The sequence below is a fragment of the Enhydra lutris genome, unplaced genomic scaffold (assembly GCF_002288905.1).
Source record: "Enhydra lutris kenyoni isolate GAN:26980312 unplaced genomic scaffold, ASM228890v2 scaffoldscaffold46, whole genome shotgun sequence".
NCBI classification, from domain to species: domain Eukaryota; kingdom Metazoa; phylum Chordata; class Mammalia; order Carnivora; family Mustelidae; genus Enhydra; species Enhydra lutris.
Window position 1 is genome coordinate 4,588,305 of NW_019154130.1, and position 27,428 is coordinate 4,615,732.

At 46.1% G+C, this 27,428-nt stretch overlaps 1 protein-coding gene across 6 annotated transcripts; it reads right to left on the bottom strand.

The window, feature by feature from the left end:
- Positions 1–1,643: 1,643 nt before the first annotated feature.
- LOC111156539 (tectonic family member 2) lies at positions 1,644–27,425 on the bottom strand. 6 transcript variants are annotated; one of them, XM_022517501.1, is made up of 18 exons: positions 27,263–27,425; positions 27,027–27,134; positions 26,475–26,548; positions 25,431–25,626; positions 22,361–22,461; positions 19,559–19,755; positions 18,929–19,055; positions 17,798–17,942; positions 15,837–15,902; positions 14,535–14,669; positions 14,207–14,284; positions 10,610–10,690; positions 9,678–9,789; positions 6,582–6,688; positions 3,629–3,782; positions 2,348–2,473; positions 2,108–2,196; positions 1,644–1,868 (listed from the first exon to the last, which is right to left on the bottom strand). In XM_022517501.1, the coding sequence occupies exons 1-18, from the start codon at positions 27,342–27,344 to the stop codon at positions 1,765–1,767; spliced, it is 2,082 nt and encodes a 693-aa protein (XP_022373209.1). In that variant the 5' UTR covers positions 27,345–27,425; the 3' UTR covers positions 1,644–1,764. The 6 variants fall into 6 exon arrangements, with proteins under 6 accessions (XP_022373209.1, XP_022373208.1, XP_022373211.1 ...); XM_022517500.1 differs by having other exon boundaries at positions 26,472–26,548; XM_022517502.1 differs by having other exon boundaries at positions 1,657–1,808; positions 26,472–26,548.
- Between the last annotated feature and the right edge of the window lie 3 nt (positions 27,426–27,428).

A 27,428-nucleotide genomic window follows, 5' to 3' on the forward strand; every position in this document is an offset into this window, starting at 1 on the left:
CACCCGTTTTATTTTCATCACACCTACCGATGACTGAAATTATCTTGTCTGTATTTATTGCCCATTTCCCCCCACTAGAATGTAAGCTCCACTAAACAAACGACATTGACTTGGTTATCGCCAGGGCCTGGCATGCAGAAACCACTCAATAAATATTTCTCAAATGCATACATGAATGTATAAACTTACAAAAGTTAAAACCACATGGCAGGTCCCTCGGATCCCATTCTTCTGCCAAAGTGAGCTTTTCCCCTCTTAACTGCAAAAGGCATCCTAACAAAGCCCACCAAATCAGGCTCAATTACCTGTCACTTGAAAATTTCAAACTAATTTTCCAGAGCTAGTTATATTAACTGTCATAGAAAAACTTTCTGAATCACTACAATTAATTGACCAGTGGATATTTCCTTTTCTTTGACAAAAGACAATTTCTTTTACTCTTTCTACAGGGTGTAATCACTTCCACCACAGAGATCCAGATCAAAGAAAAAGAGAAGCAGAAGGGGAGGAATCGGTATTTCTCAGTGCAGTACACAGAGTGGTACTTGAGGGAGAAAACTTCTTTATGTCATTAGTTACATGTTTAATAGGAATCAGTAAAAAACAGAACTAGGCTTACAGATTACACTGGAAAATGCAACAACATATCTGATGTGTCCGGGAAGTCAGAAGGCACCACGAATTCCATCAGAGTGCAAAAGGGAAGACAGTCACATCTCAAAATTAGGTTTACTGACCCTGTACAAAGTCCATCTGATACATGACTAAAATTTGTCTAGTCCACAAAGAAGATGCAGAGATTTGCCATGTGGCCCTGTGGGCTGTGGTTGAAGACATCCATCCCCCCACCCCCACCCTACATCATGCTGTCTGTCCCCTCGTAGGGAGCCACAGGAGGAATTTCTCTCAAGCATCAACTAGGAAAAACTATCCTTCACTGAAAACCAGCTTATTTTACATGGGTCTATGATTCCTGTACCTGATCATACTTGTGCTGACCTCTCCTCCTGGTTTTGTTTTACTCTCCTCCCAATATTACTTTCCCTCCTTCAGCCTCCACATCTTCCCTCCTCAATTTATTTGTGTATATTTACAAAATAATACATACATTTTATGGTACATACATTTTTAAGGCTTTATGAATTTTTAATTCTTTCTTTGAAATAGAGGAAATTAACCAACCAATTCATTGGAAATATATAAGAATTTGAAGAAAATACTTTCTAAAGTAAGAAGAACATGTGGACCAAAAAAAACTCCCGTGACTGTGGGAACTTGTGATATACACAAAAGCGTCTGATAACATTTATTTACACAGTTGACCCTCTTATGCATTTTGCTTGGTCTGGTCCAGCAATGAGAGTGTCTGCTCTGCATCACTCCGCACACCTGGATAGTTACGTATGTGAATTAAATCCGCAGTGCACTTAACTTTTAAAAAATCTCAAAAATAAAGCACTGCGGGGTGCCTGGGTGGCTCAGTGGGTTAAATCCTCTGCCTTCGGCTCAGGCCATGTTCCCAGGGTCCTGGGATCGAGCCCCGCATTGGGCTCTCTGCTCAGCAGGAAGCCTGCTTCCCCTTCTCTCTCTGCCTGCCTCTCTGCCTACTTGTGATCTCTGTCTGTCAAACAAATAATAAAATCTTTAAAAAAATAAATAAATAAAGCACTACATTTATTACAACTTTACAAAGGCACAGAGGAGTACGACAAGTCACTGAAGCAAAAGTCTGTGGTCTGTAAGAAGTCAGGTGGTAGTTGCATTTCAAGCTTTGCATGTTCTGGTCCAGGGGTTACTGAGGAACGCAGCTAATACGAAGAAGGATAACAAGAGTAAGCCCTTGGCTACGCACTGTGAATAAGGTTCCCCTGCAAGAAAATGAACCAAATGAAGCACAATTCTTATTTCTTAACTTTTTTGGGGAATTACTTAGTAGAAATAAACCAAAACAATAATAGTGATCATTTCTAAGTGGAAACCTTATCAGTAAATTGTTTAAAACTCTATGTGTTTTTTTAAGTTTTCTGTGATACATACATATTTTTTAAAAATATTTTAATTGGCAAAACATTAGTGATAACCCTTCCAGAAACCTGCTTTACCCTACCTTGATAATAACGGGTCAGTGGATATAGAAGTTGTGGCCAACACACCTCATTTCTGTTACAGTCATACTCTGTAAAATTGATCTGGAACCTAGGAAACATTTTAGAAGATTACAATGGGCACAAAAAAGCACACTTCTGATGAAATATATCTAAACTTGAATAAAGAAAGAAACTTCTTATTTTTAAGTATATATTTTTCTGCTTCCTAATAATGTCAGCTAGGTCGTGAACTGGATTACCTTGTCAGTGGCCGGGGTAACTGGGCAGGTATCTTAATGAACTGGACAGAGGCACTGACAGGGAAAAGGTCGGCCTTATCCTCACAGGTAAGCCCACACTGGAACTGCCAGTTCACTGTAGAGAGCCTGGAAGGAAAAGATCACGCAGGTAACACACCCACCACTCGCTTCTGATCTGTTAAGAGTATCAGGGAACCGATACTCTTAACAATATAAATTGGGATTCTCCTAAAGAAGGTTCAAATTCGGGCACCTGGGTGGCTCATTTGGTTAAGCAACTGTCTTCAGCTCAGGTCACAGTCCCGGAGTCCCGGGATCAAGTCCCACATCGGGCTCCCAGCTCCATGGGAAGTCTGCTTCTCCCTCTGACCTTCTCGCCTCTCATGCTCTCTCTCACTGTCTCTCTCTCAAATAAATAAAATCTTTTTTTTTAAGATTTTATTTATTTATTTGACAGACAGAGATCACAAGTAGGCAGAGAAGCAGGCAGAGAGAGAGAGGGAAGCAGGCTTCCTGCTGAGCAGAGAGCCCAATGCGGGGCTCGATCCCAGGACCCTGGGATCATGACCTGAGCCGAAGGCAGAGGCTTTAACCCACTGAGCCACCCAGGTGCCCCAATAAATAAAATCTTTAAAAAAAAAAAAAAGAAGAAGAAGAAGAAGAAGAAGGTTCAAATTCTACTAGTGCTTTTCCCCCCATTGGACGATGTAAACGTTCCAACATATGCGCAATGAGAGAGATCAGTGCAGCGAACCACCCAGCTACAATAATAAACAATTTAATACAAACAACGACAGCAGCTAGTCATCTTGGAGGGGTGTCCAGGTGCTGGGAGGAGTACGAAGGTGTTTTCTACACACCACGTACACGCACAGCACATCACTCTTAGAAGACTGCTACCAGCTGTGTTTGGTGGTTAACATCTGTCGGTTCTGCCCATCCGACATCCCATCCCCTTCCTTCTGGCGGCTGCCCCCCAGCATCCCCTTGGGGAGACCCCCTCCCCACAGTATTCCCTACTCAGTATGCACGGATTATTATATTCCCGGATCTCCCATTTGTGCCCCCTGAGAGAGCGCACAGAATCCCTTACACACAGCTTTATAAACACCTGGGAGAACAAGTTACCATTACACACGCAGATGATAACATGTTTCATTTATACACATAATCACGTCCCGAATAATTGCAATTCATAAATAAACACTCCGACTGCAGGTTAGCATTTCCCAGCTCTGGAGCACCTGCCATTTTACTGACTTATCCAAGATGCGATCACACCTTGTCTCTACGCCAACGATCTCGTGCTGAGTCATCCCTTCTACTGCGCCAGCATCTGAGACGAGGATGCGGATGTGCAGCCGGGCGGGAACGTCGGCGCAGAGGCCCCGGACGCTGACCGGCGGGGCTGCACCTGGGTCGGCGGCATCTGCGCCTGGAGCAAAATATCAAGTTGTGCGTTTTGGAAAGAATAACCATGGTTTTTGTACAGTGCCATGATACGGAGGCAAAATTGGGAAACGTTATGGGATAGGAATCACATTTACGCATCTCTCATCTCTAACAGGCTCTTGGTATCGTCACTCTGTGACCAGGCGAGCCCTTGTGTTCAAAACGTTTCCTCGTCTGTTAAGTCAGTCACCAGAACTTTTAAAATCCCAGACCCACGTGATAAAAGCAGACATCCGGATCCAGGTCCCAAGCTCAAGCTCCCCAGAGCTTTAGCAGAAATACCATCTAGTTGCAGTAAAACATCGTGAGACTGACACTGGCCAGGCTGACACTGTTCCCACACAAGGCGTCTGAGACATTTACAATCCATGCTAACAACTCCAGTTAGTAGGGATTAAAGAGTGAAGAAGCAATTTCCTATTGTGTTGCCATAGAGTAACACAATGAAGAGAATGAAACCGACTGAGAAGTTAGTAACTGCGGGAGGCGGGTAGCAAATCATGAGGGGACACTGGGGGGACTTGAAAGTCATGACAATTTATGACTTCCAACTTCCTCCTCCTCGATGTGTGTGTTCAACATCTCTCTTTTTTTTTTTTTTTTAAGATTTATTTATTTATTTATTTGACAGATCACAAGCAGGCAGAGAGGCAGGCAGAGATAGAAAGAGAAACAGGCTCCCTGCTGAGCGGAGAGCCCAATGTGGGGCTCGATCCCAGGACCCTGGGATCACAACCTGAGCTGAAGGCAGAGGCTTAACCCACTGAGCCCCCCAGGTGCCCCTCGCCATCTCTTCTGTTTATCAACCAGGATCAGGGCTGATTTGGGCTTAGACAGCCATAGAAACCAACAGCTTTCACCCTGAAGGCAACGAAATGTCACCACCTCAGTCCTTCTTATGTAACCTTGGGGCTACTCTATCTCGAAACCTCCCAGTCTTTCTACTTCTCAGGTGCTTTACCAACTCCTTCCCTTCATCCCTCGGGCATGTCACAGCCCACCCAGCTGGTCTCAGCGGCAAACCCCAGGGGCTGACAAGCCCCAACCTCTGGATTCTGTTTCCAAATGAGGTTCTAACCCTGGGCCTAGTGACTCAAGCACAAGGCACAGAAGGATCGGTGCGTCACAGCCTGTGTACCCCATGGCCCCCAGGACCCGTCCCAAAGTCAGAGAGTGATTTGGGGCACTTCTGGCCCACAGACATATTACATGATCCCTCGCTGGCACAAAGAGGGCAGGGGACCCGGGATCCTAATGATCCAAACGAAATCACAAGGGGTGAGGAGAACGCAGGCACGAGTCTGGATGGGCCACTGTGTGAATTCCAGGCTGCTGAGCGGAGGCGACCTAAGGGGGCACAGAGAACAGGAGCCAAAAAGCTGCTTACCACCATCCAGGCCAAGGGAAGGGACACAGCAGAATCCTCAGTGACAGGAGGGGACTTAGGACAGCAGATGATGCACAGCCAATTTCCTCTTTCTGGCCCCAAAAGGCAATGCCATTAATTAGAGCACTAGAAGAAGCCTTCCTTCTGTGGACATTTCCATATTCAAGACTCCCCCGACTTGCCCACCGGGAAGCCAGCAAAGAGGCTGGAAGCCTGGGTCTGGGGTCCAGCTCCGCCATGACCAGCTGAGCCCTCCAGCTTCTGCCCTGACAAGCTGAGTGAGCGGCAGCTCAGGGGCGGCTCAGGGGCGGCCGTTTTAGATCGGAAGGTGAAGGTGAACCCCGCTACTGCCTGGGCCACACGCACTCCGCCTCCTGGCGCTCTGTCCTCAGCGGGCCAGACGCTGCAAATTCTTCTGCCCAAAGGCACAGGACTGCAGCCTTTCCACGGAGCCTGGGTGGGGCCTACTCTCTTACCCACTACGCCTTCACTTCTTTCCGCTGTAACAGCTGTCCTGCGAGACATTTCACACCAGACAGTTCACCCAGTTAAATGTATGATTCAGAGGTTTCTGGTATATTCACAGAGTTCTGCAGCCATCACCAAATTCCATTTTTATTGCCCCAGAAAGAAACCCTGTATCCATTAGCAGTCCCTCCTCACTCGCTCCCATCCGCGCCAGCCCCCAGCGACCAGCTGCTCTCTGTGGCGGCAGATCGGCCCATTCTGGGCATCTCGTACACATGGCACCGAAAGGTTCAGGGTCACGTCTGTCTGGCTTCTTTCACTCAGCATCATCATTTCAATCACCTTGTTTTAAATTAGCAACATTGCTTGTATAAACTGTAACGTCTGCTCTCAACTGCCCATATTCCTGGCAGTCGAAAATACAATGCAAACTGAAATGGACTGAAAATCTTCAATCTTCATTTAGACTTTCTTTTACGAAGGCCGTTAGCTCATAAAACAACGGGGCACTGAACTTCATGCGGATTTCCTCTTAATAGCGGGGGGGCGCAACTGGGTTGCTCAGTTGTTAAGCATCTACCTTCAGCTCAGGTCATGATCTCGGGGTCCTAGGATCGAGCCCCGCATCGAGCTCCCTACTCAGCAGGAAGCTTGCTTCTCCCTCTCCCACTCCCCCGGCTGTGTTCCTGCTCTTGCTCTCTGTCAAATAAACAAATGAAATATTAAAAAAAAAAAAAAAAAGTCCTCATGGGTAAGAGGTAAAGAATGTGAAAAGCCTGATACCCGGACAGCTAACCTCTAAACAGACCTCAGCCAAGCTACAGTGCAGGCAGAAGACTCATCCCACAGGCTCCCCCGCACAGCCCACATGACGCACTCCTAGCGACAAGCTACCCGCCGCCGCACATCTCTGCAGCTCTGACTTACGGATTATTTCCAGCCAGTCGTCACTAGGATCGTTGTAATCGGAGTTGCCTCTCATTGCAACATGAGTTGCTCGTACTAACGAGTCAAGTAGTTCGGCAGCATTCTCCCTGCAAGAGAGGAAGACATTTCTCAGCGCACGGCCAGTGGGGCTCATCCTGAGGTCCTTTCCAGGGAGTGTCCAGGTTGTGCTTGCTGGGGGCCCAAATAAAAACTTGCCAGAGGAAGTGGCATTAAAAGCTGGCTGGGCGTCTGCATTCTCTTCGATGGCCTGCCCAGGAGGGACCTAAGCCACTAGGGGAAGACATGCAGAAGCAACCGTTTACTCTGGGTTTTAAATGTTGGTGACTCATGTTGCTATCATGTAGTTTACAGACTCCGCTGAGTGTCATAAAACTTGGGAGGTACGCAGAGATCACGTACCAAGTTACCAGGCTAAATTTACAGGCCAGAGGGATCCGAGAGCAAAAGGAACCTAAATATTTAGCTAGAACTTTGAGCCATAAGATTAAGTAAAGATTAACAACTGGAACTTAGGGGGGCCGCCAGGGTGGCTCAGTTGGTTAAGCACCTGAGTCTTGATTTTGGCTCAGGTCATGATCTCAGAGTTGTGGGATCAAGCCCTCCATTGTGCCCCACGCTAGGCATGGAGTCTGCTTGGAATTCTCTCTCTCCTTCTCTCTTTTAAAAAAACAGAAAAAGAAGAAGAAGAAAAGGAATTGGAATTTCACATCCCTCCTTTCCAGTGATGTCACTGGCAGGTACAAACCTTATGAACAGCAAGGCAGAGACCGCCGACTCCAGCCTTACTCCCCACGGTCAAGAGCCTTGCCGGAAACTCAGACCTCCTGTCTACTTCCCTGCTTAGTGCCTCCCCATCTTCTCCCAGCTCCCCAGAGAACATGCTACTCAGGATATGTTGCAGATGAAATGGGGTTAGAATGCACGCACTTATAAACTCCAACGAGATACTCCTTTACACCTACTGGGACGACAACTATCAAAACAACAGAAATTAACCAGTGTTGGGAGGATGTGGACAAACTGGAACCATCTCACATTCCTGGTAGGAACATAAAATAGTGCAGCCACTGAAAGCGATGCGGTGGTTCCTCCAAAAATTAAGCATCTAATTCCTGTATGACCCAGCAATTCCTCTCCTGGGTATACACCCACGATCACTAAAGGCAGGGACTCCAATCAAAACTGGTGCATGAACCTTCACAGCAGCACTGTTCAACAGCCAAAGGCGGAAACAACTCAGGTGCCCATGGACGGATGAGAAGATAAACGAGCTGGAGTAGAGCCAGGCGTGGAACAGGATTGGGATTCAGCCACCAAAGGGAACAGAGCCCTGACACCTGCCACAGAGTGAATAAACCTCGAAAACTTGAAGCTGAGTGGAAGGGGCCAGACATGAAAAGCCACCAACTGTAGGATTCCATTTATGGGAAAGGTCTGGAACAGGTCAGTCCCTAGAGACAGAACACAGATCAGTGGTTGTCGGGGCTGAGGGAGGGGAGAACAGGGGTGGATAGTTAATCGGTACAGGTTTTCTTCTGCAGAGATGGAACAAAATAAGGATAGTGATTGTACAACATCATGAATGCACTCAATGTCACCGAACTATTTACTTTTTTTTTTTAATATTTTATTTTATTTATTTGAGAGAGAGAGAGAGAGCACGAGAGGAGAGAGGTCAGTGGGAGAAGCAGACACCCTGCCGAACAGGGAGCCCTATGTGGGACTCAATCCCGGGACTCCAGGATCATGACCAGAGCCGAAGGCAGTTCTCCAGCCAACTGAGCCACCCAGGTGCCCCCGAACTATTTACTTTAAAATGATTAATTGGGGCGCCTGGGTGGCTCAGTGGGTTAAAGCCTCTGCCTTCAGCTCAGGTCATGATCCTGGGGTCCTGGGATGGAGCCCCGCATCGGGCTCTCTGCTCAGCAGGGAGCCTGCTTCCCTTCCTCTCTCTCTGCCTGCCTCTGCCTACTTGTGATCTCTGTCTGTCAAATAAATAAATAAAATCTTTAAAAAAAAATAAAAATAAAAATAAAAAATAAAATGATTAATTATGGGGCACCTGGGTGGCTCAGTCGTTAAGCATCTGCCTTTGGCTCAGATCATCATCTCAGGATCCTAGGATCAAGCCCCGCATCGGGCTCCCTGCTCAGCGGGAAGCCTGTTTCCTCCACTCTCTCTCTCTGCCTGCCTCTCTGCCTCTCTGTGATCTCTGTCAAATAAATAAATAAATAATCTTTAAAAAAAAATAAAAAATAAAATGATTATGTTTCATGAATTTTACCTCAATTTAAAAAAAAAAAAGAATGCATAAGCGTATCCATAAACACACCTTCCAAATGCCACCCAAATAAGTACAAAGTTCCTTATATACCATGTAACAAGGCTTATGTATTCTTTTTTTTTTAAGATTATAGTCATTAATTTAAGAGAGAGAAATCCAAGAGCACGAGCAGGGGAAGGGGTAGAGAGAGAAGCAGACTCCTGGCTGAGCAGGGAGCCTGACACAGGACTGGATTCCAGAACCCCGAGATCATGACCCGAGCAGATGGCAGATGCTTAACCGACTGAGCCACCCAGGTGCCCCAAGGCTTATGTATTCTTTCAGTGTTAATCACACCAATTACATCTGCCCCCTGTCCTTTTAATGCTTCGAGGAGTGCTGGGTTCCAACAATGGACAGACTTTAGCAGAGCAACTGCATAAATATGGATGAAAGGGTTCTAGTGCCAACAAAGAACTCCATTTTCCCTTTTACCAATGTTCCAATCAATTCTCTTTTTTTTTTTTTTTTTGGAAGTAGGGCTCCACACCCAGTATGGACCCCAATGCTGGGCTCGAACTTACCACCTCAAGATGAACAGCTGAGCTGAGATCAAGGGTCTGACGCTTAACCAACTGAGCCACCCAGGGGCCCCGAATCAGTTCTAAAGAAACTACTATCTACTCCTACTTTCCACAAGTGTGTTCTACAGACTGCAATTTTTCACATTCATGTTGTCTGCCATCTCATGGAGTGAATTCATTTTAAGCAAACCACTCAAAAGGCAGGTAGATTCACCATGACACACTCACCTGAGCCGAGTACAGTTTTCATGGATCCCGACTTCTAGAAGACATCCAGACAGTGTATCTTCTCCAAACAAAACGGGTTTGAAAGTTGCTGATGTACACAAACCCCTTCCAGCTAGAAAATAAAAAGATGATCCTCTGACTATTTTTGCTAAAACAAAAATAAAGATTTACTTCAAAGTTTTTCTTGGAAAACCGAAAGCCATCAGCAGAAATAAAGTTTCCAAGTTCCTCAAGAACTGAAGTCATGGTTACTCTAAACTTTTCAAAGCTGAACAAAGGGGCCTTTCTGTATCTGAATACTTGGCCCAGGATCAATGGTCTATTCTGAACATGAAAGTTAATGCCTCTGGCACCAACGCAAAGATTTCCCATTGTTTGGAACAAAGTTATGATCATATCTCCAATTACCACCATCTGGGGCTACAGGCAACAATGACGAGAGACTCTCCAGCCAGGCCCATATTTAAAGATTTTATTTATTTATTTGTTTATTTATTTGAGAGAGAGAGAGAGAGAGAGAGCATGTACTATGAGCAAGAGGAGGGCACAGAGAGAGGGAGAGAATCTCCAGCAGACACCCTGCTGATCACGGAGCTGGACTCAGGGCTCCATCTCATGACCCTGAGATATGACCTTGAGATTATGACCTAAGCTGAAATCAAGAGTCTGTCACTCAGTCAAGCTACCTAGACACCCCAGCCAACCCCCATTTAAATCTCCCTTATGAATAACCAGTATTTCAGGAGCAAACAAAGTTAAATTTAAAACCAAACAAAAGAAAGCTATAGAAGCCTGATCTCCTCCACCCTCCCCATGAGCTAAATAAACCAACAGGAATTTAAAGTGATTAACTACTTGATTAGATTCAAAATAAGGCCCTATTTCCAATTCTAGTTTGTCAAAGAGCAAATCAGATTACCAAACCAGATTACCCGATTGCCAAAGGTGTAAGGTCGTCTCATTATTCATCCTGTTGATATCCAGAGCTCGAACTGGCTTGCCAAGTTGGTAACCTAGACAAACGCGATAATGGGAAGTAGCTAAAGTTAACCCAACACAGCAAACCCTCATCAAATAGTATAAAAGAGGAATAACACAGCGAAAGGAAACCTACAGGCAAAGTTTGATCAGAATACACTTGAGAAAAGAAACGATCTTCACACATTTTCTTTTGGGTTTTTTTTTTCTTTAACAAAGATATTTGTGTGACTTTTTTTTTTTTTAAGATTTTATTTATTTATTTGACAGAGAGAGAGAGACATCACAAGTAGGCAGAGAGGCAGGCAGAGAGAGGGGGAAGCAGGCTCCCCGCCAAGCTGAGAGCCTGATGCGGGGCTCGATCCCAGGACCCTGAGACTGATGAGGGAGCAGGAAGCTGGCTGAGGACAAAGCAAAAGCTGGCACCTGGCACCCCCTCTCCACCCGCTCCCCTCATAATATGTGTGACATTCCTCAGGCAACTCTGGCTGCCCTAAAAGAAAAACAGATAGTTAACTTGCAGAGATCACAGTCCTGCAAGACAGGAGTCTCCCTTGGTTTACCAATGTCCTAGAGATTTACAACAAAGAAGCTATCTAACAATAGCACAATTTCCAGAGGCAAATAACTCAGTTCCTCAAGCCCTAAATAAAGTTAAATTTCTTCTAAACCCAAATCTCACTAACAAGGACACTTGATAGGAGAAATGTGACACTTTATCTCTAGATCTCCAAGACAGTGTCGAGAATCCTTCCCAAGCATATGGCCCAGTGATATACATCTAAAGGGTCTCACAAGAAGATTTTTACTACTAGTAATGAATAACCTTTCTCCCAACAATAGCTAGCCCCTCAAGGTCCTGGAGACCTTGCTTCCAAAATTCCTTAGAGACTAACATCACCCCCTTTGTCCTTACCTACCCAACTCCTGTGTATATAATCAGCCACTCTTCAGGATAACTGCACAGCATCTCCGTCTGCCCACGGGTCCTGTCCCCGTGTTCTAATAAACCATCTTTTTGCACCAAAGACGTCTTAAGAATTCTTTCTTAGCCGTGGGCTCCAAACTTCACCCCACCGAACCTCACCTAGGTTCAAGAACTTCATCAAGACCATGACGTGAGCTGAAGGCAGCAGCTTAACCCTCTGAGCCATCCAGGCACCCCTGTATGACTTTTTAAATAAATTTTAAAAATAAAATCTGAGGGACGCCTGAGTGGCTCCATCGGTTGAGCCACTGCCTTCTGCTCAGGTCAAGATCCCAGGGTCCTGGTATCGAGTCCCACATCCAGCTCCTTGCTGATCCTGCTTCTTCCTCTACCTCTGCCTGCCACTCCCCTGCTTGTGCTCTCTTTAACAAGTAAATAAATAAAATCTTAAAAATAAAAAAAATAATAAAATCAAATCTGAAAAGGCACGAGCAGGCAAGAGTCAGTCCCTGCCCCGTCACACCTGAGTACTTGTGGAGTGGTCACTACTGCTGGTCCCAGGCGCTTTATAAGGAGTCTTAAACCAAAGCAGCCTTTCCATGGAACTCTCCGGTAAATCAACCCCACCCCCAGTGATTCAGGTCCTATTCCCAGTCTCTCCTATTAGCCCGCCTTACTGCTTCTGCTTTTTTATTATGAAACGTTCACATGCACACAGAAATGAAGGGAATACCACCCAAAATCAACAACCATGGATAATTAGCCAGCCTGGTCTTCTTGGGATTACATGAGTGCACACATAGATTATTTCTGGCAAGACCTTTTGAAAGTACGCTGTAGACTTAACACTTCACCTCTAAGAGCTCTAACATACATCTCCCAGAATGAAGGATATTCTTCTACATAACCATGATACCAATATTCCTCCTGAGAAAATTAATAATTTCTAATAATCAAAATGTATCATACTTCTACTTCCTCGTATGTCCCCAAAAACATGTTTTAGAGCTGTTTTTACAAACCGAGACGCAGTCAGGGTTCACACCTAGTGCGTGTTTCCCACCTTACCTCTGAGCATTCCTGAACCAGCAAGAATTGAACCCAGGTTCCTTCCCGAGCCCTGGGGCCACTGGTCGGTCCCTGCCCATCTCCACCTCCCAGTGGTCCCGTTGCTGCCTCCCTGGCAGCCCCTGGGTTATTCCTGTCCCCAACCCACACTATCTCCTCTCCCAGGTACAATCTCCTCCACACAGCCCAGAATAGAAACTTGCCAGAGTGCAGAACTCTGACTCACTCTGCTTTTCTTCCAGCACTGAGATCAGAACCTCCACAAACTAGATACTTGACACAGGTCCTTTGTGATGGGCAGTGGAGGTGGACGGTCAACATTCCACTGCTCTCAAGTTCTAGGCCTATCCGTGAATCCAGCCCACATGTATTAATTATCTTCTATTGTTCTCTGTTGTGTCTACGACCTGGTGCCATCTTTCCAAGTAAGAGAGTTAATTCCTTGAGAATCGGACCCGTGTAGTGTACTCCTCCCAAAACTGTTCCTGCCTCAGAAAGTGCTAGAGAATGAATGGCCATCCGTACGCAACCTATCTCACAGACTGACTGGTTTTGGGTCACAATCAATTAATTCTTTTTTAACAAGAGTGTCAACACTTTTCACATATTCTAATGGTGTTTCTCAGAAATCCTGTTAAATTAGATCATTAACTGAAAACCCTTAAATTTCAGAAGCCTGCTTTGAAATCCAACTATAAAGTCCAAAACTCCACATTAACAAGTACACTAAAATCTCATTTAAAACAAAGTAAAATTGGGGCACCTGGGTGGCTCAGTGGGTTAAAGCCTCTGCCTTCCGCTCAGGTCATGATCCCAGGGTCCCGGGATCGAGCCCCGAATCAGGCTCTCTCCTCAGCAGGAAGCCTGCTTCCCACTCCCCCACCTGCCTCTCTGTCTACTTGTGATCTCTCTGTCAAATGAATAAATAAAATCTTTTAAAAAAAAGGGGGGGGGGGAAGTGCCTGGATGGCTCAGCGGGTTAAGCCTCTGCCTTCAGCTCAGGTCATGATCTCAAGGTCCTGGGATCAAGCCCCACATCAGGCTCTCTGCTCAGCGGGGAGCCTGCTTCTCCCTCTTTCCCTGCCTGCCTCTCTGCCTACTTGTGATCCCTCTCTCTGTCAAATAAATAAATAAAATCTTTAAAAAATTTTTTTAATTAAATTAATTAATTAAATAAAGTAAAATCAGGTGATGCTATATTTGTACATAATCACAAAATGCACAACGTGACCGGAAGTTCCCAGTCCCCGTAATATATAGCTTCTTAGTTCTATAAAAGCTAATTTTACCAACGTTATTGGGCATTATCTTTTTTTCAAAAGACTAGTAGCTAAAGAGACAAAATGTTTTGCATTTACAACAACTTGTTACTATCTAGGACACTTCACGTAAAAAAAAAAGTTGTTATCAGAAAAAGAATACAGTGTCACAAAAGAGAAGAGAAAGGTTAGAGTCACAAACTAAAATTGGAGAGAGTGCCTTACAATTATTGTAGTATAAGAGTACCAAATTAAAATATGTTTGTAGGGTCAGCAGTTGACATACACTGTCTTACCTGGATTTCCAGAAAATTCCTTTTCATCACCACTATTATAGCTTAAAAATTTTACTGTAAATCTCTGTGTCATGATCCCTAGAAATAAAACAAAATGAAAATACAACATGCACCATTTCACTAGGAAAAGGAATTATCCCCCATAGTGTTTTTTTCTTTACCTTATAATTACATTTTGCCATACAAAAGAAAAGTTTTCTGTTAAATCACAAATACAAGTAAGAAACAAGCCTGACTTAATTTTACATGTAATAATTATAAGAATCTTAAAGAAAGAAAAATAAATGTTTTACACTGAAAACATTCTCACTGCCCTCAACAAACTTACCTTTCTGGTGGGCATTAATTTCTGCCCGGATAATTTTGACATTTATTTCACTGATTGTATTATTATTCCATCTGAAAATGTAATGTTCTTCCACATTCACGTTTCTGGAGGCTGATTCATTGCTTAAAAGTGTTCCTGCGAATAAAAAATACTTTCATAAATCAACGAACCTCCTGGGGGCTCAGGTCGATCACTGGCCCCACCGAGTCAGCACGGGACCCTCCCCTACAGCATTACAGTGTCCGGGGGGAGGTCTGCCCTTCCGCTCCATTGCCAGACCCCCAGAATGCGGCTCATGGCTCAACACACACACACCCGCTCCAGTGTTTGGCAAGGACGAAGGACAGAATGTCAGCCCCCTGGGAGCCGAGGCCTGCCGTCTAGCTCACTACCGTATTATAGGTACTTTGCTAAGATCTGAGAAATGAATAAAGTTGAGAATTTCGAGACATTGTAAGGAAACACAAATATCCTTCGTGAACAACAAAAATCCTGGTGCTATTAGCAGAATTCTGAATGTCTTGTTTGGCTGCATCAAGACGGCAAAGTTTAGTCATTTTAAAAAAACAAAAAAAAAGGGGCGCCTGGGTGGCTCAGTGGGTTAAGCCGCTGCCTTCGGCTCAGGTCATGATCTCAGAGTCCTGGGATCGAGCCCCGCATCGGGCTCTCTGCTCGGCGGGGAGCCTGCTTCCTCTTCTCTCTCTGCCTGCCTCTCTGCCTACTTGTGATCTCTCTGTCAAATAAATAAATAAAATCTTTAAAATAAAAATATAAAAAAAAAAAAAAAAAAAGGAGAAGAGAGAGGAAGAAGCCTACATACAGGCTCCCTGAAGACCAGCAGGGTCCCTGGCGCCCACAGAGCTCAGGGCTGTGAGGAATGGCTCCGGGCGGCGGACAGTGCCATGCAGCGAGGCAAGACGGAGTCGGGAACAAACCAAATGTGGGCCAGACAAACTTCTAACTGTGAGGAAGCTCCTTAAATTCTTTGTAAAAATTGGGGCACCTGGGTGGCTCAGTGGGTTAAGCCTCTGCCTTTGTCAGGTCATGATCCCAGGGTCCTGGGATAGAGCCCTGCACGGGGCTCTCTGCTCAGCAGGGAGCCTGCTTCCCCCGCCCTCCGCCCTGCCTCTCTGCCTACTTGTGATCTCTCTCTCTCTGTTAAATAAATAAAATCTTAAAAAAAAAAAAAAAACTTAAAAAGAATTCTTTGTAAAAATCTATTTCCCTCCAGGACTACGTATCCCTTCTCAGAAAGGACCTACATGTCTCTGCAGAGGTGACAGGGAGCATGAATTCAAATACCTGTCCTGGTGATGAATGCGTCTGGGTCGGCGGCTTCCTCATAGGTTACTCTCGGTGTAACGACGCCTGAGAAGATACCGGGGTCCGTTAGCCTCCCCAGCACGACATGGCCCAGTACCAGCATGCTGACCTGGTCAAGGGCAAGCTTACCAGGCAACTATGGTGACCTCGCCTGACCTGTTTGCCAGCTGCTAACCCTCCCCCAGCTCCCCAGACGCCGCCCGGGGGATCCCAATGGCCTTGGCATCTGGTGATAACTGGGGAGGAGACTGGCAGTCAGGGACAGTGTGACCTGAGAGCTTCTCCCCTGCAGGAGTGAACACGCAGGCCGCTGCCAGGGCGAGCAGAAGATGGTGCACTTGCTCTAGAAGCAGTTTGGCGCTGCCTCAGAAAGTCAAATCATGGGACACCTGGGTGGCTCGGTTAAGCATCTGCCATGGGCTCAGATCATGATCCCAGAGTCCTGGGATCGAGTCCCACGTCAGGCTCCTTGCTCAGCCAGGAGCCTGCTTCTCCCTCTGCCTGCTACTACCCCCTGCTTGAGCTCTCTCGTTCTCTGACAAATAAATAAAATCTTAAAAAGAAAAAGAAGGGGGAGCCTGGCTGGCTCAGTGGGTTAAAGCCTCTGCCTTCGGCTCAGGTCAGGATCTCAGGGTCCTGGGATCAAGCCCCGCATTGGGCTCTCTGCTCAGCGGGGAGCCTGCTTCCCTTCCTCTCTCTCTGTCAGCCTCTCTCTGCCTACTTGTGTCTCTGTCTGTCAAATAAATAAATAAAATCTTAAAAAAAAAAAAAAAAAGAAGAAGAGTTGGTATTTTAAAAAAGAAAGAAAGAAAGAAGGGCGCCTGAATGGCTCAGTGGGTTAAGCATCTGCCTTCGGCTCAGGTCATGATCTCAGGGTCCTGGGATCGAGTCCCGCATCAGGCTCTCTGCTCAGCGGGGAGCCTGCTCCTCCCTCTCTCTCTGCCTGCCTCCCTGCCTACTTGTGATCTCTCTGTGTCAAATAAATAAAATCTTTAAAAAAAAGAAAGAAAGAAAGTCAAATCACAATGTGACTTGGCCATCCCGCAACTGGGTGCAGGGCCAGAGAGACGCGAACGTGTGCCCACACAGACAGTCTCACACAAGCGTTCCCAGCAGCAGGACCACAGCTGCCAACAATGTGCCGAACAACCCAAACCCCCAAAGGATGAGCGGGTAACATATGTGGCTCGATCATTCGTGGGCTGGAACAGAACACGGCCACAAAAAGGAGTGGAGCTCTGGTCGGTGCGGCGGCCGGGGAGCCCTGCGAACATGAAGCTAAGTGGAAGCAGCCGGACACGGAGACCACTCCCGCAGGATCCCTCGTGTATGGGAAGTGCGGACCACGCAGATCCACAAGGACAGAAAGGGGAGGAGTGGTCGCTAGGGGTCAGGGTATAGTGTCTCCTTTGGGGGCAGGAAAATGTTCTGGAACTAAACGGAGGGGGTGGTGGCACAGCTCTGTGAAAGAACGAAATGTCCCCGAACGGTACACCTCGACACAGTTAATTCTCCGTTATATGAGTTCTACCTCCATTTGTAGAGAAGAACGAATACGGGACGTGCTGCCCTATGGAACTGGGCTTTCTCTGAGGAAAACCTTTCCTTCAGTTGGCAGTTGAAGTATTTTAAGTTGATCCAGTGGAAGTGATTTACATCCTCATGGGATGGCAGTTTATGTAGACACTCAGGTCTGTGTTCTTTTCTTTTTTTTTTTCTTAAGATTTGTTTATTCATTTGAGAGAGAGAGAGCACACGCAGGAAGGGGCAGAGGGAGAGGCTGAGAAGCAGACTCCCCCACTGGGCGCACAGCCTGACGACACAGGGCTCGAACCCACGACCCTGAGATCACGACCTGAGCCGAAATCAAGAGTTGGGTTGCTTCTCCGAATGAGCCACCCAGGAGCCCCACGATCTTTTCTCAGACCAACATGACATACCTCCCACCGCACCATTCTTGATCTTCATGTGGATGACGCCACCATCTTGCTCTTGGTAGGCTTCCAAATTAGTAGCGCACCGAACATCAAAATTGTGAAGGAACGCCACGGGTGCGTTCTGCATGCACTGCCCAGCCAGGGACACCTGAGGGTAAGGGAAATCCCAACAAGGCTATGAGCTCTGTCAAATCAAAACACACAGGTCAGTGGCCCATACAGGCATTCTTCCCGCAGCCTGTGCCTACTGCTGGGCTAGTCTTCAAATAATGTCAAGTTCACTGACTAGATGAGCCCCAAATCAACTCTCCAGTTCATTCGCTGATCACATGTGGAAGCAGCTGGTTGAGGAGTAGAAGTACGTAACATAAAATAAGAAAACTCCTGGGCACCTGGGTGGCTCAGTGGGTTAAGCTGTTGCCTTCGGCTCAGGTCAGGATCTCAGGGTCCTGGGATCGAGCCCCACATCGGGCTCTCTGCTCAGCAGGGAGCCTGCTTCCCCCTATCTCTCTGCCTGCCTCTCTGCCTACTTGTGATCTCTGTCAAATAAATAAATAAAATCCTTAAAAAAAGGAAAAAAGAAAACTCCTTGCTGTATTTGCTTTGCAGAGACATGATTATATTCAACTTAATTTTCTCTCCCTCAGGACAAAGAGATTTTTGTTAAAACCATTAAAATGGATTCCTTGAACAGCGAAGAGAGATGGTTTAGACTCCACGTTTTCTTCCCACAAATATCTTTTCCTCATGATTTTGGACTTAAAAAAAAAATAAAGGTTTTACATAAAACTCTACAGCCTTGAGATGTTTTTCAAAGTTCTGGACTATTACATTAAACTGCCTACTGTCTACTTATAGCTTATTAGAAATTGGCTGTTAAACTAACAGAAGCTCAGAATGGTAGTTAGTTCCATGGAAATTGAGGGAATGTCTTTTGGTTGGGAAGTTCACTCTGACATTTAGCAAAAACAGTGGCTAATTTAAGAGGGACTATTAAAATCCACACCATAAAGAGCTGCACACCTGGGAAGTCCACAGGAGAAAAGTAACTTAGGATAAGATTTTTTTTAAGTTAAATTAACAAGATGGCAAAAATGTTAAAGGCCCCAAGCACATGGCAATTAAAATTCTTACCTGCGGAATGGTGAAATATGTCTTGTCTACAGTCATGATCGGATCTCCTTGCTTGTAACCGAAGTCTGAGAGGTCTCTTAGATCAGCACGCAGAGGCACTCCAAAGGAAGCACGCCGCTGAGAGGAGCTGTAGATCAATGACAAGGATGACCACTATTCCTCGCGGCTATATCTCCTTTAAATTTTTGTTTTACTTTTTTAATTACAAAAATAACACATGGACTAAAAGCCAGAGAGGTGCACATTTGAAAGTGGTTAGTGGCTAATTTTATGTTATGAGAATTCTAGAAGGAGGAAGGGGAGGGGGAGGAGGAGGAAAGAGAGGAGTGGGGGGGGGAGGGGGAGGAGGGGGAGGAAGAAGAAGGAGGAGGAGGAGAAGAAGAAAAAGAAGAAAGCTGTCAAATTTCAACATCAGGAAAAGGTTCAAGAAAGAAACTCAAGCCCCCAGGGAGCCCAGCCCTCCTTCCCCAAACCCAGATCATCACTGTTAACTGTTTGCGGCATCAACAATTTCTCTCCGATGAGGCCCAATTCTTTCAAAACCTTGGTGCAAAATAAACTTTCTAACAGAAGTCTAGAACCGATTGGCGACTAGAGGCGGTGAGGTCGGGGCCGCGAGAGGACACGCACACGGAGCCATGGTAGAAGTAGCCCAGGAAGGGCGAGTTGGCCGGCGAGGACTGCACACACAGGAATGGGAACCAGCCGGGCACCCCGCGGCTCTCCTGCACAGAGCACAGGTGGTCAGAGTCGGGACTGACGTCGCCTCCGAAAATGCCGGTGAAACAGGCCTCTCTGAACAGCTCCGTTAGATTGGACGAGCATTCCTGGACAGGAAACAGAGGGGCAGTGAGCAGACAGAAGCTGCCATGGGGCGCCCCCCTCTCCAACCCCCAGACACTCTCAGGTGAGCAGGACGCTGCTGAGGAAGCCTGGAACGGAGTCTCCTGTCCAGGCTCCTGTGCTCTGAGCTCACAGGAAGTAAAATCCTGCTGGAATTCCTCTCATCAATTCCCTAATAAGCCTCTAGGTCAGGAATTTCAAACCGTTCAGGGAATCCCGTCCTTACTGGGGACGTGAGATGTGCCCACAAAGAAAGAGAGAGAGAGAGAGAGAGAGAGAAACCAGTATGAAGAGAAGATAATACGGATTAGACTCCAAATGGGGAATAAAACAGAGTAAACGTCTTTCTTTTTAATCGCCATCACCATCCAAATCCCGAGCCCGGAGAAACCTAAGACATTTAGAGTCAGGGCAAACAGTCCGAACTCCTAAGAATCCTTACGGTCCGCACGAGAACACGACCCAGTTAATGTCATCAAGAAGTGACTTCATTCCTGTATTCGGCCATTCGTCCATTTTCTTCCCTGATTCACAGAGCGTTGAGAGCTCAAAGTTATGTCCTGAATGCCTTGTTTACTGACAGTAGAAGAATGCACTTTAAACAAGAACAGTTCAAATTAAAGAACAGATCATGACTAAAGTGGTGAGTAGCAGCTCCCAGAAGACATCATTGACCCAGAAGGCCAGTGGCTGGCACTGCATACATCGATACCAAGTATGACAAACACAAAAGTCAGAAACCGGAAAAAAAAAAAAAAAAAAGTCAGGAACCGGGCACAGGACTGCAGTCTGGAAGACAGAAGACAGAGGACAAGAATACCATCTTGACACTTCCACTGATACTGATTTACGATGTGTTGTATTTTTTGATTAAATATAATTGTTATTGTAAGTACAATTGTTAGCGTGAGATCTACCCTAAACTTCCCTTTTCTGCTTTTCCCTTTTCTGTTTTGTGAAACCAACCACAACATAATTGTGCTCAACCACAATCAGGAATGACTGGGGTCCCAGGAAATGTGCCACATCCCTAATTCCTCTTAAATCGCAAAGAAGGATTATAAATACGGATGGTACCTGGATCCAGCAACAGATTCCTAACTATGATGCCAAAGCACATGCAAAAAAAGAAAAAACTGATGAACCAGACTTCAAATTACGAAACTTTTGGGCCTCAAATGATACCTACAAGAAAGTAGACGACCTACACAATGGGGACACTTGTTACAAATCACATACCTGATTTGAGACTAGTCTCCAGAAGGGTATAATAAACTCTTATAGTTTAACAACAATAAAATAAATAAAAACAATAAAAATATGGGCAAAGGGCCTAGGAAGACATGTCTTCAAAGATACACAAATGTCCAGTAAACGCATGAAAAGATGTTCAACATCATTTGCTACTACAGAAATGCAAATGAAAATCAGAGCAGGGGCGCCTGGGTGGCTCAGTGGGTTAAGCCTCTGCCTTGGGCTCAGGTCATGGTCTCAGGGTTCTGGATCGAGCCCCGCATCGGGCTCTCTGCTCAGCGGGGAGCCTGCTTCCTCCTCTATCTCTGCCTGCCTCTCTGCCTACTTGTGATCTCTGTCTGTCAAATAAATAAATAAAAGTATTAAAAAAAAAAAAAGAAAATCAGAGCAAACTACCACTTCACACCCACGAGGACGGCTAAAATCCAAGAGATCACTGTAACAAGTGTAGGTGAGGACAAGGGGAAAATCGCCACCCTTCCCCGCCGATGGGAATGTAAAACGGTGCGGCCACTTTGGAAAACAGTTCCTCCGAAGGTTAAACCTACAGTTGCCAATAAGCCAGAGCAGTTCCGCTCCTAGGTACTCTACCCAAGAGAATCGGAAACCAACATCCAAACAAACACTTGCCTACAAATGTTCACAGAAGCTTTATTCATCACAGCCAAAAAGCAAAAGTAACCCCAATGTCCATCATCTGATAAACGGATTGGCAATCTGTGGTTTATCCCTGCACCGGAACGTGACTTGGCCATAAAAAGGAACGCAGCACCTGACACCTGCCACAACGTGGAACCCTTGAAAGCAAGATGCCGAGCGAGAGAAGCCAGACATAGAAGGCCACAGGCTGTCGGAATCCGCTTACACGCAACGTCCAGAACAGGCCAATCCAGAGAGCCAGAGCACAGAGAAGAGGGGCCCGGGATGGGCAATGGGCAGGGGATAGAGTGCAAAGGGGCACAAAGGTTTCTTTTTGGGGTGACGAAAACGTTCTCAAGTGGGGTCATTGTGAGGGTTGTGTACCTCTATCCATTTACCAAAAAAATTACCTTTCCGTAGAGGTTTCTCAGTAAGATAGTAACACCATCCCCTCAGTATAATCATCTGAATCCTGACTTTATTGGAAGAGATCCATTTTTTTTCTTCCCTAAACTAGACCGACCAACAGAACTAAACAAGAAAATACTCAATTTGAAAACAAGTTGCAACACAAAACTCAATCTTGGTTTTCAAAGCCCGTCCCTCAAAAAGCTGTCGATGGGGACTGGCTGGTCTTCCTCACGTGCCCTCAGGCGGCAGAACCTCTGCACCTGGAAACGGAAAGGACGTACCCACCTGGTCACAGCAGCAGCGAACATCGCAGGCCCCGGCTGTCAGATTGCAGGGACAAGGACCCAGGGGCTGATACACCTGATTGGGAATAACAGTCACATTCTCTGAAAAGTACAAAGAACAGAGAAGTCCAGCTATGAAACACGCAGACAAAGCACTGCCACGGTTTTTTGGACGCTCCAAAGAAAGCTGCACGATTGTTTTACAAATCACCAGGACCAAATAGGACACGTTAAGGAATCCCTGAGCTGTGCGTAAACCCTCCCCCCAGGCCTGTTATCTACCACGCCTACAAAACCCCAAATATAGGAAAATGTGTGAGTCATAATAAACTGAAACTTGTGGTTGATCTTAAAAATAATCGAGGGACTAAAATTGACAAGCTGGGATAACTGTAAGGCACTGATTCTATTTTTCTATACGCTGAACAATGCCTTTCATAACACAGGCTCACATTAAGCACTGACTCCTTCCATTTCATTACCTCCTCCAGCAGATAAAACCAAAACCACCGTGACAGTTCAGATGGCTTATCTGGCGCCTATCTGGCTGCAAGATTCTATCTAATGATGCTACCTGCTCAACCTCATATCCTATCACACTGCAGACCCAACTCGTCACATCCTGATTCTGGTTCCACGGTGAAAGTGGGCGGGGAAATGAATAGTTTTTACATGGACTGGAAAAGGAATATGTTGTAGGAATATGGTGTATTACATTTCAACCTCCTAACTCAGAATCCAGACAGCAGTGTTCTCAGTTTCTCTGCAATAATTTATTGGGTAAAACTTTCAGTCTGCTGAATTTTACTTTTTTTTTTTTTTTTTTTTTTAAAGTAGGTTTGATACCCAGCATGGAGCCTGACGCAGGGCTCAAACTCATGACTGTGAGATCAAGACCTGAGCCAAGATCAAGACTCGGACGCTTAGCCAACTGAGCCACCCAAGCGCCCCCTGAATTTTACCTTTGCCCTAGGATTTGGTACCTCTTGAAAAACTAGGTAACGAGGATTTCTTTAAACTCTATGTAACATTTAATTTCAAGGACACGACAGCTGCAGCATGTGAAGCACCGCTAATTACGTAGTCTACGCTATCATATAGTAGAACCCCAGTATGTCAATGGCATCAGGAATGAATGAGGAGAAGGTCTGAGTAACAGACTATGTCACTCAGACCAGACAAGGTTCTGACGATCAGTATAATTAAACCTGTCGGACGGAAGCAAGGCATTTTAGAATAGGGTTTTACTATACAATATATAGATAGATGTTTGTGTATCTATCTATACGTCTCCTCTGCTGTTTGCTAGCTTCATTGTTACTAGGCATACCACGTACCTCCTGTCTGTCCTTCCATCCTTTTTCTTGTTCTGAGCTCTGTCTGACTGGGTGCAAAATGTTTCATACCTTCATGGGGTCAGACTGGACATCGCATAATTATCAATATACAGACACTCTAATTTTTCAAAGTTTGGCTAATTGCACAAAGATGCTTTGAAATATTACCTAAATGGAGTCAATATCTTTTAAAAGAAATTTTATTTATTTTTATTTATTTATTTATTTATTTTTATTTTATTTATATATTTATTACCTAAATGTAGTCAAGTCAAGATTTTTTAAAAGGAAAAAGCTACTACTTTAAATGTTACAGCTACCATTCATCCCTCTGGTAGTTTTTTTGAGCACACCCCAGATATTATTTTGTTGGTTTGTTTCCAATTTTAAACATTAGAGAATGTTTTTTCTTCTAAAAACAAAACTTGAAACCTTTAAATAGGTCACTGCTTCACGTGTTCAAAGAACTCACAAGGATCTAAGAAAAAGGTTCACAGTGAAGTCTTCATAGCCCGCCCCTTCCTGTTCCCACATCACTCCTCCAAAGGGTCCCCCATGGTCAGCGTCTCAGACAGCCTTCCAGAACTTCTTTGTGCAAACATAAATATATATTCTCATTCCGTGCTGTAGGCACCCAGCTGCATCTGCTTTCCGCAGCTGGAGATCTGTCTTGGAGAACCTTCCATGCCAGCACGCTGAGGGCAGAGGGGCCCGCTGAACGGCCCTATCTTCGCTTATCCAATCCCCTCCACTTCCGAAATCACATGGAGGATCACAGTGGGGGAAAGTGATGAGGGAAGTGATGCTGTGGAGTCTCAAAGTGACAGACCTTTGCTACAAAGGAGCAACGTGGCTCCCTTCATCCCAGATGATCATAAAGGCAAGAGATGCTGGAGGTGGTTGCGGGAGGCGGGGCACGTGGCAGTGGCACCTATCAAACCGGACCCCTCACCACAGGCACACCTACATTCTCTCGTCTGAGAACACTGCCGTGGGAAAGGGAGAATAACACAATACCACTTTCAAGTCCAAACAGGCGTGTGCACAGCGCTATCTGTTGTAGCGCTGGTTACACATCACAAGCCGGGACTGCCTGAAATTCCATCAGTAAGAGACGAGTCAAACAAGGGCAGCTCCACAGGATGGAGTACTAGGAGCTATTAAAAAGAATGAGGAGCACTTTTCCATTTATATGGCATTTATTTTTAAAAGGTAGAGAATAGTAAATTGTGTGTTATTAGTGTGTGTGTGCGTGCTGTTTTTAAACACAAGAATACCACACACTTCCATAAGTGTAAATTAAGAGCCTGCCTCAGGAAAAGGAAGCTGGTTATCCAAAGCTTTCACTGAAAATCTATTGCGGGGGGGGGGGGGTTGTTTGTTTGGTAAACTCCTTCATTAATCTTTCCCTTGCTTTTTTGTTTTGTTTTGGTTTTGGTTTGGTTTGGTTTCAAGATGGAGTCACAAGAATCCAATGCACATAAACAAACTTCACTCTCTCCCTTGAAGGCAGTCCACAAGGGTACAAACAGTAGAGCAAAATAAAACAGATCCGAATTAAGTCAAAGAGGACAAAGTGGGAATTTCTAAACCAAGAAAATTAAACAAAAGGGAAATAGGTTTAGGAAGGCAAGACGGACTCAAGAGCAGAGCGTACAGATTATGTGACAAAGGCCTATAATCCAACAGATAATGTCAACAGTGAATGTTTTGATTGTCAAAGACTTTACTTGCCTGATGCATTATGGGCCAAAGAAGAGTTGGCATAAATTTCCACTCGGATGAGCAGATGAGCTAAACAGGATGAATTGCGAGATGCTGAAACCAGAAGAGCCTGGACCATACACGGGGACTCTGAGGAGGACTCCGTCTCATTAGAGGAACACCTTTGCCGACCCCTCTTCAACCTCACTGTCACCTCCAGCGCATTCTGAAAGGAAAGTATGCTGTCCCTTTTAAAGCGACTGAACACAGCATGAATCATTCTAAGAACATACAATGGGAAACACGATAAAATCACCCATCAGCCTCAGCCCACTTTACAAAAGGAGAACTGTATACAAAAACGACATTATTCTGTTCAGTCTCACCCGGTAAGCCTAGGGCACTAGGCAAGCCCCGATTCCTAATCCTCAGTTCAACAGAAAAGCAAGCAACGTCTGGATATTAGAGAAGACTAAACACGGGTCTGTCTGATAAATCAACTCAGTGTGTCCAGCTCGATTTTAGTTTATCATCCTACCAGTGTATCAGCAAAACATCAAATACACACATTAAAAAGTCAATGAAAACAGTCCCCAGTTCCTGGGATGCAAGCAAAGTCTGCCTCTCCCATCCTTTACCTCCAGAGCTGATGTCTTGAGCATACTAGGCACTCAATAAAACATTTATTAAATGGAAGATATTTCATCTCTCCCGGCTTGAGTATCCTTACACGTAAGCTCAGAGCTGGGTGAGGCCAGTGATTCCTGAAGATTTTTGAGTCACAGACCCAGCTGATAATCCGATGGAAGCTGCTAACCCTCTCTCATCAGAAAAACGCACACAGAATGTTACAATTTCAGAGGGTTCACAAGCTTCTTGAAGCTCGTCCAAGGACCCCTGACCCGAGCATCAGCACCTCTGGGCTGGGCAGGTGTCTACCCGATGTGATAACCCACGGGGTCATGGTAGTTCCAAGGACAGAGAAATCTGTACCATGTCCAACCAAGAGAGCTGGGCAGATAACTGTGGGTCTCCACTGGTGGCACTGAGAACATTTTACCTCTGGCTTACCACAGTGGGGGTCACAGTCAAGCTCCAGTCTCCCGTCTCATTGGTCAGCACTCCACAAGCTGGAACCGGCAATAATCCTATAGGAGAGATTAGGACGCAGACACCATTGCCCAGCAGTTAAGGGTGTGCAGACTGCAGTCAGGCTCCCTGGGAGGGAATCCTTTTCCCACCCAAGGACTGGGCCTGTTACAAGCTGTACGGCTGTGGACAAGTGACAAGTGACAGCCTCTCTGTAGTGTCTTCATTTGTTAAATGGCATGAAAGGATATTACTGTTCTTGCTGGGAAAACGCGGGGGTGCACATGAAGCAAAGGGGACAGTGAATGCTAGCCATTATTGGCCCAAGCTCTCTTTCCCCGAGCCCGTCCGTCGGTCCTCTTTGGTCCACAGCAGCCTCCCAGCCCTGCTCCCATGGTGACTTTGTGGGGGTGGCGTCTGAGGTCCCCGGGGATGCCACATCCTGCGATGCCACCTCCCCGGGCTCCTTGGGCGGACTGGCCCCGGCCCACCCCACCCCCCCAACGCCACCCCCACAGGAAGGGCCGGAGGTTTTACCTTCCTTGTCCTGCAGCAGGGTCAGGGACACGGTCACATCTTCGGTGCCTCCCACCAGGGACGCAGTGACCGCGGGACCGGTCATGCGGATGAAAGCAGGAATGAAAACTAGGCGGGAAGGAAGGGGAAGGGCGGACTTACTGGTTGCAAGGACACCGGGAGGAGTCCCAAGTCTGGCCCCTTAAACGCCTCATCCCCAACCCGCAGCCTGCAGGCCTCTGCCCTGCGGTACACACCCAGGTCCCCCCACAGCAGCCTCAGGATGCCCAGCAGAAGGAGGAGCCCCAAGAGCAGAGGGGCCGGAGGCGGCAAGCCCATGCCTGGGGCCTGGCGGGCTAGCTTCACAGAACCGCGCCCGCCTTAGAAGCTGGGAAGCACAGGGCCAGAAGACCCGGCCCGCGC

What these genes read in the sequence shown, in the direction of transcription:
- LOC111156539 (XM_022517500.1), bottom strand. Translation starts at nt 27,344, where the DNA reads ATGGGCTTGCCGCCTCCGGCCCCTCTGCTCTTGGGGCTCCTCCTTCTG. An exon ending in TGACTGTGACCCCCACTGTG is followed by an intron (nt 25,627 to 26,471) that starts GTAAGCCAGAGG and finishes CTTTCCTTTCAG; the next exon opens with AATGCGCTGGAGGTGACAGT. An exon ending in TTTGGCCCATAATGCATCAG is followed by an intron (nt 22,462 to 25,430) that starts GCAAGTAAAGTC and finishes TGTACTTTTCAG; the next exon opens with AGAATGTGACTGTTATTCCC.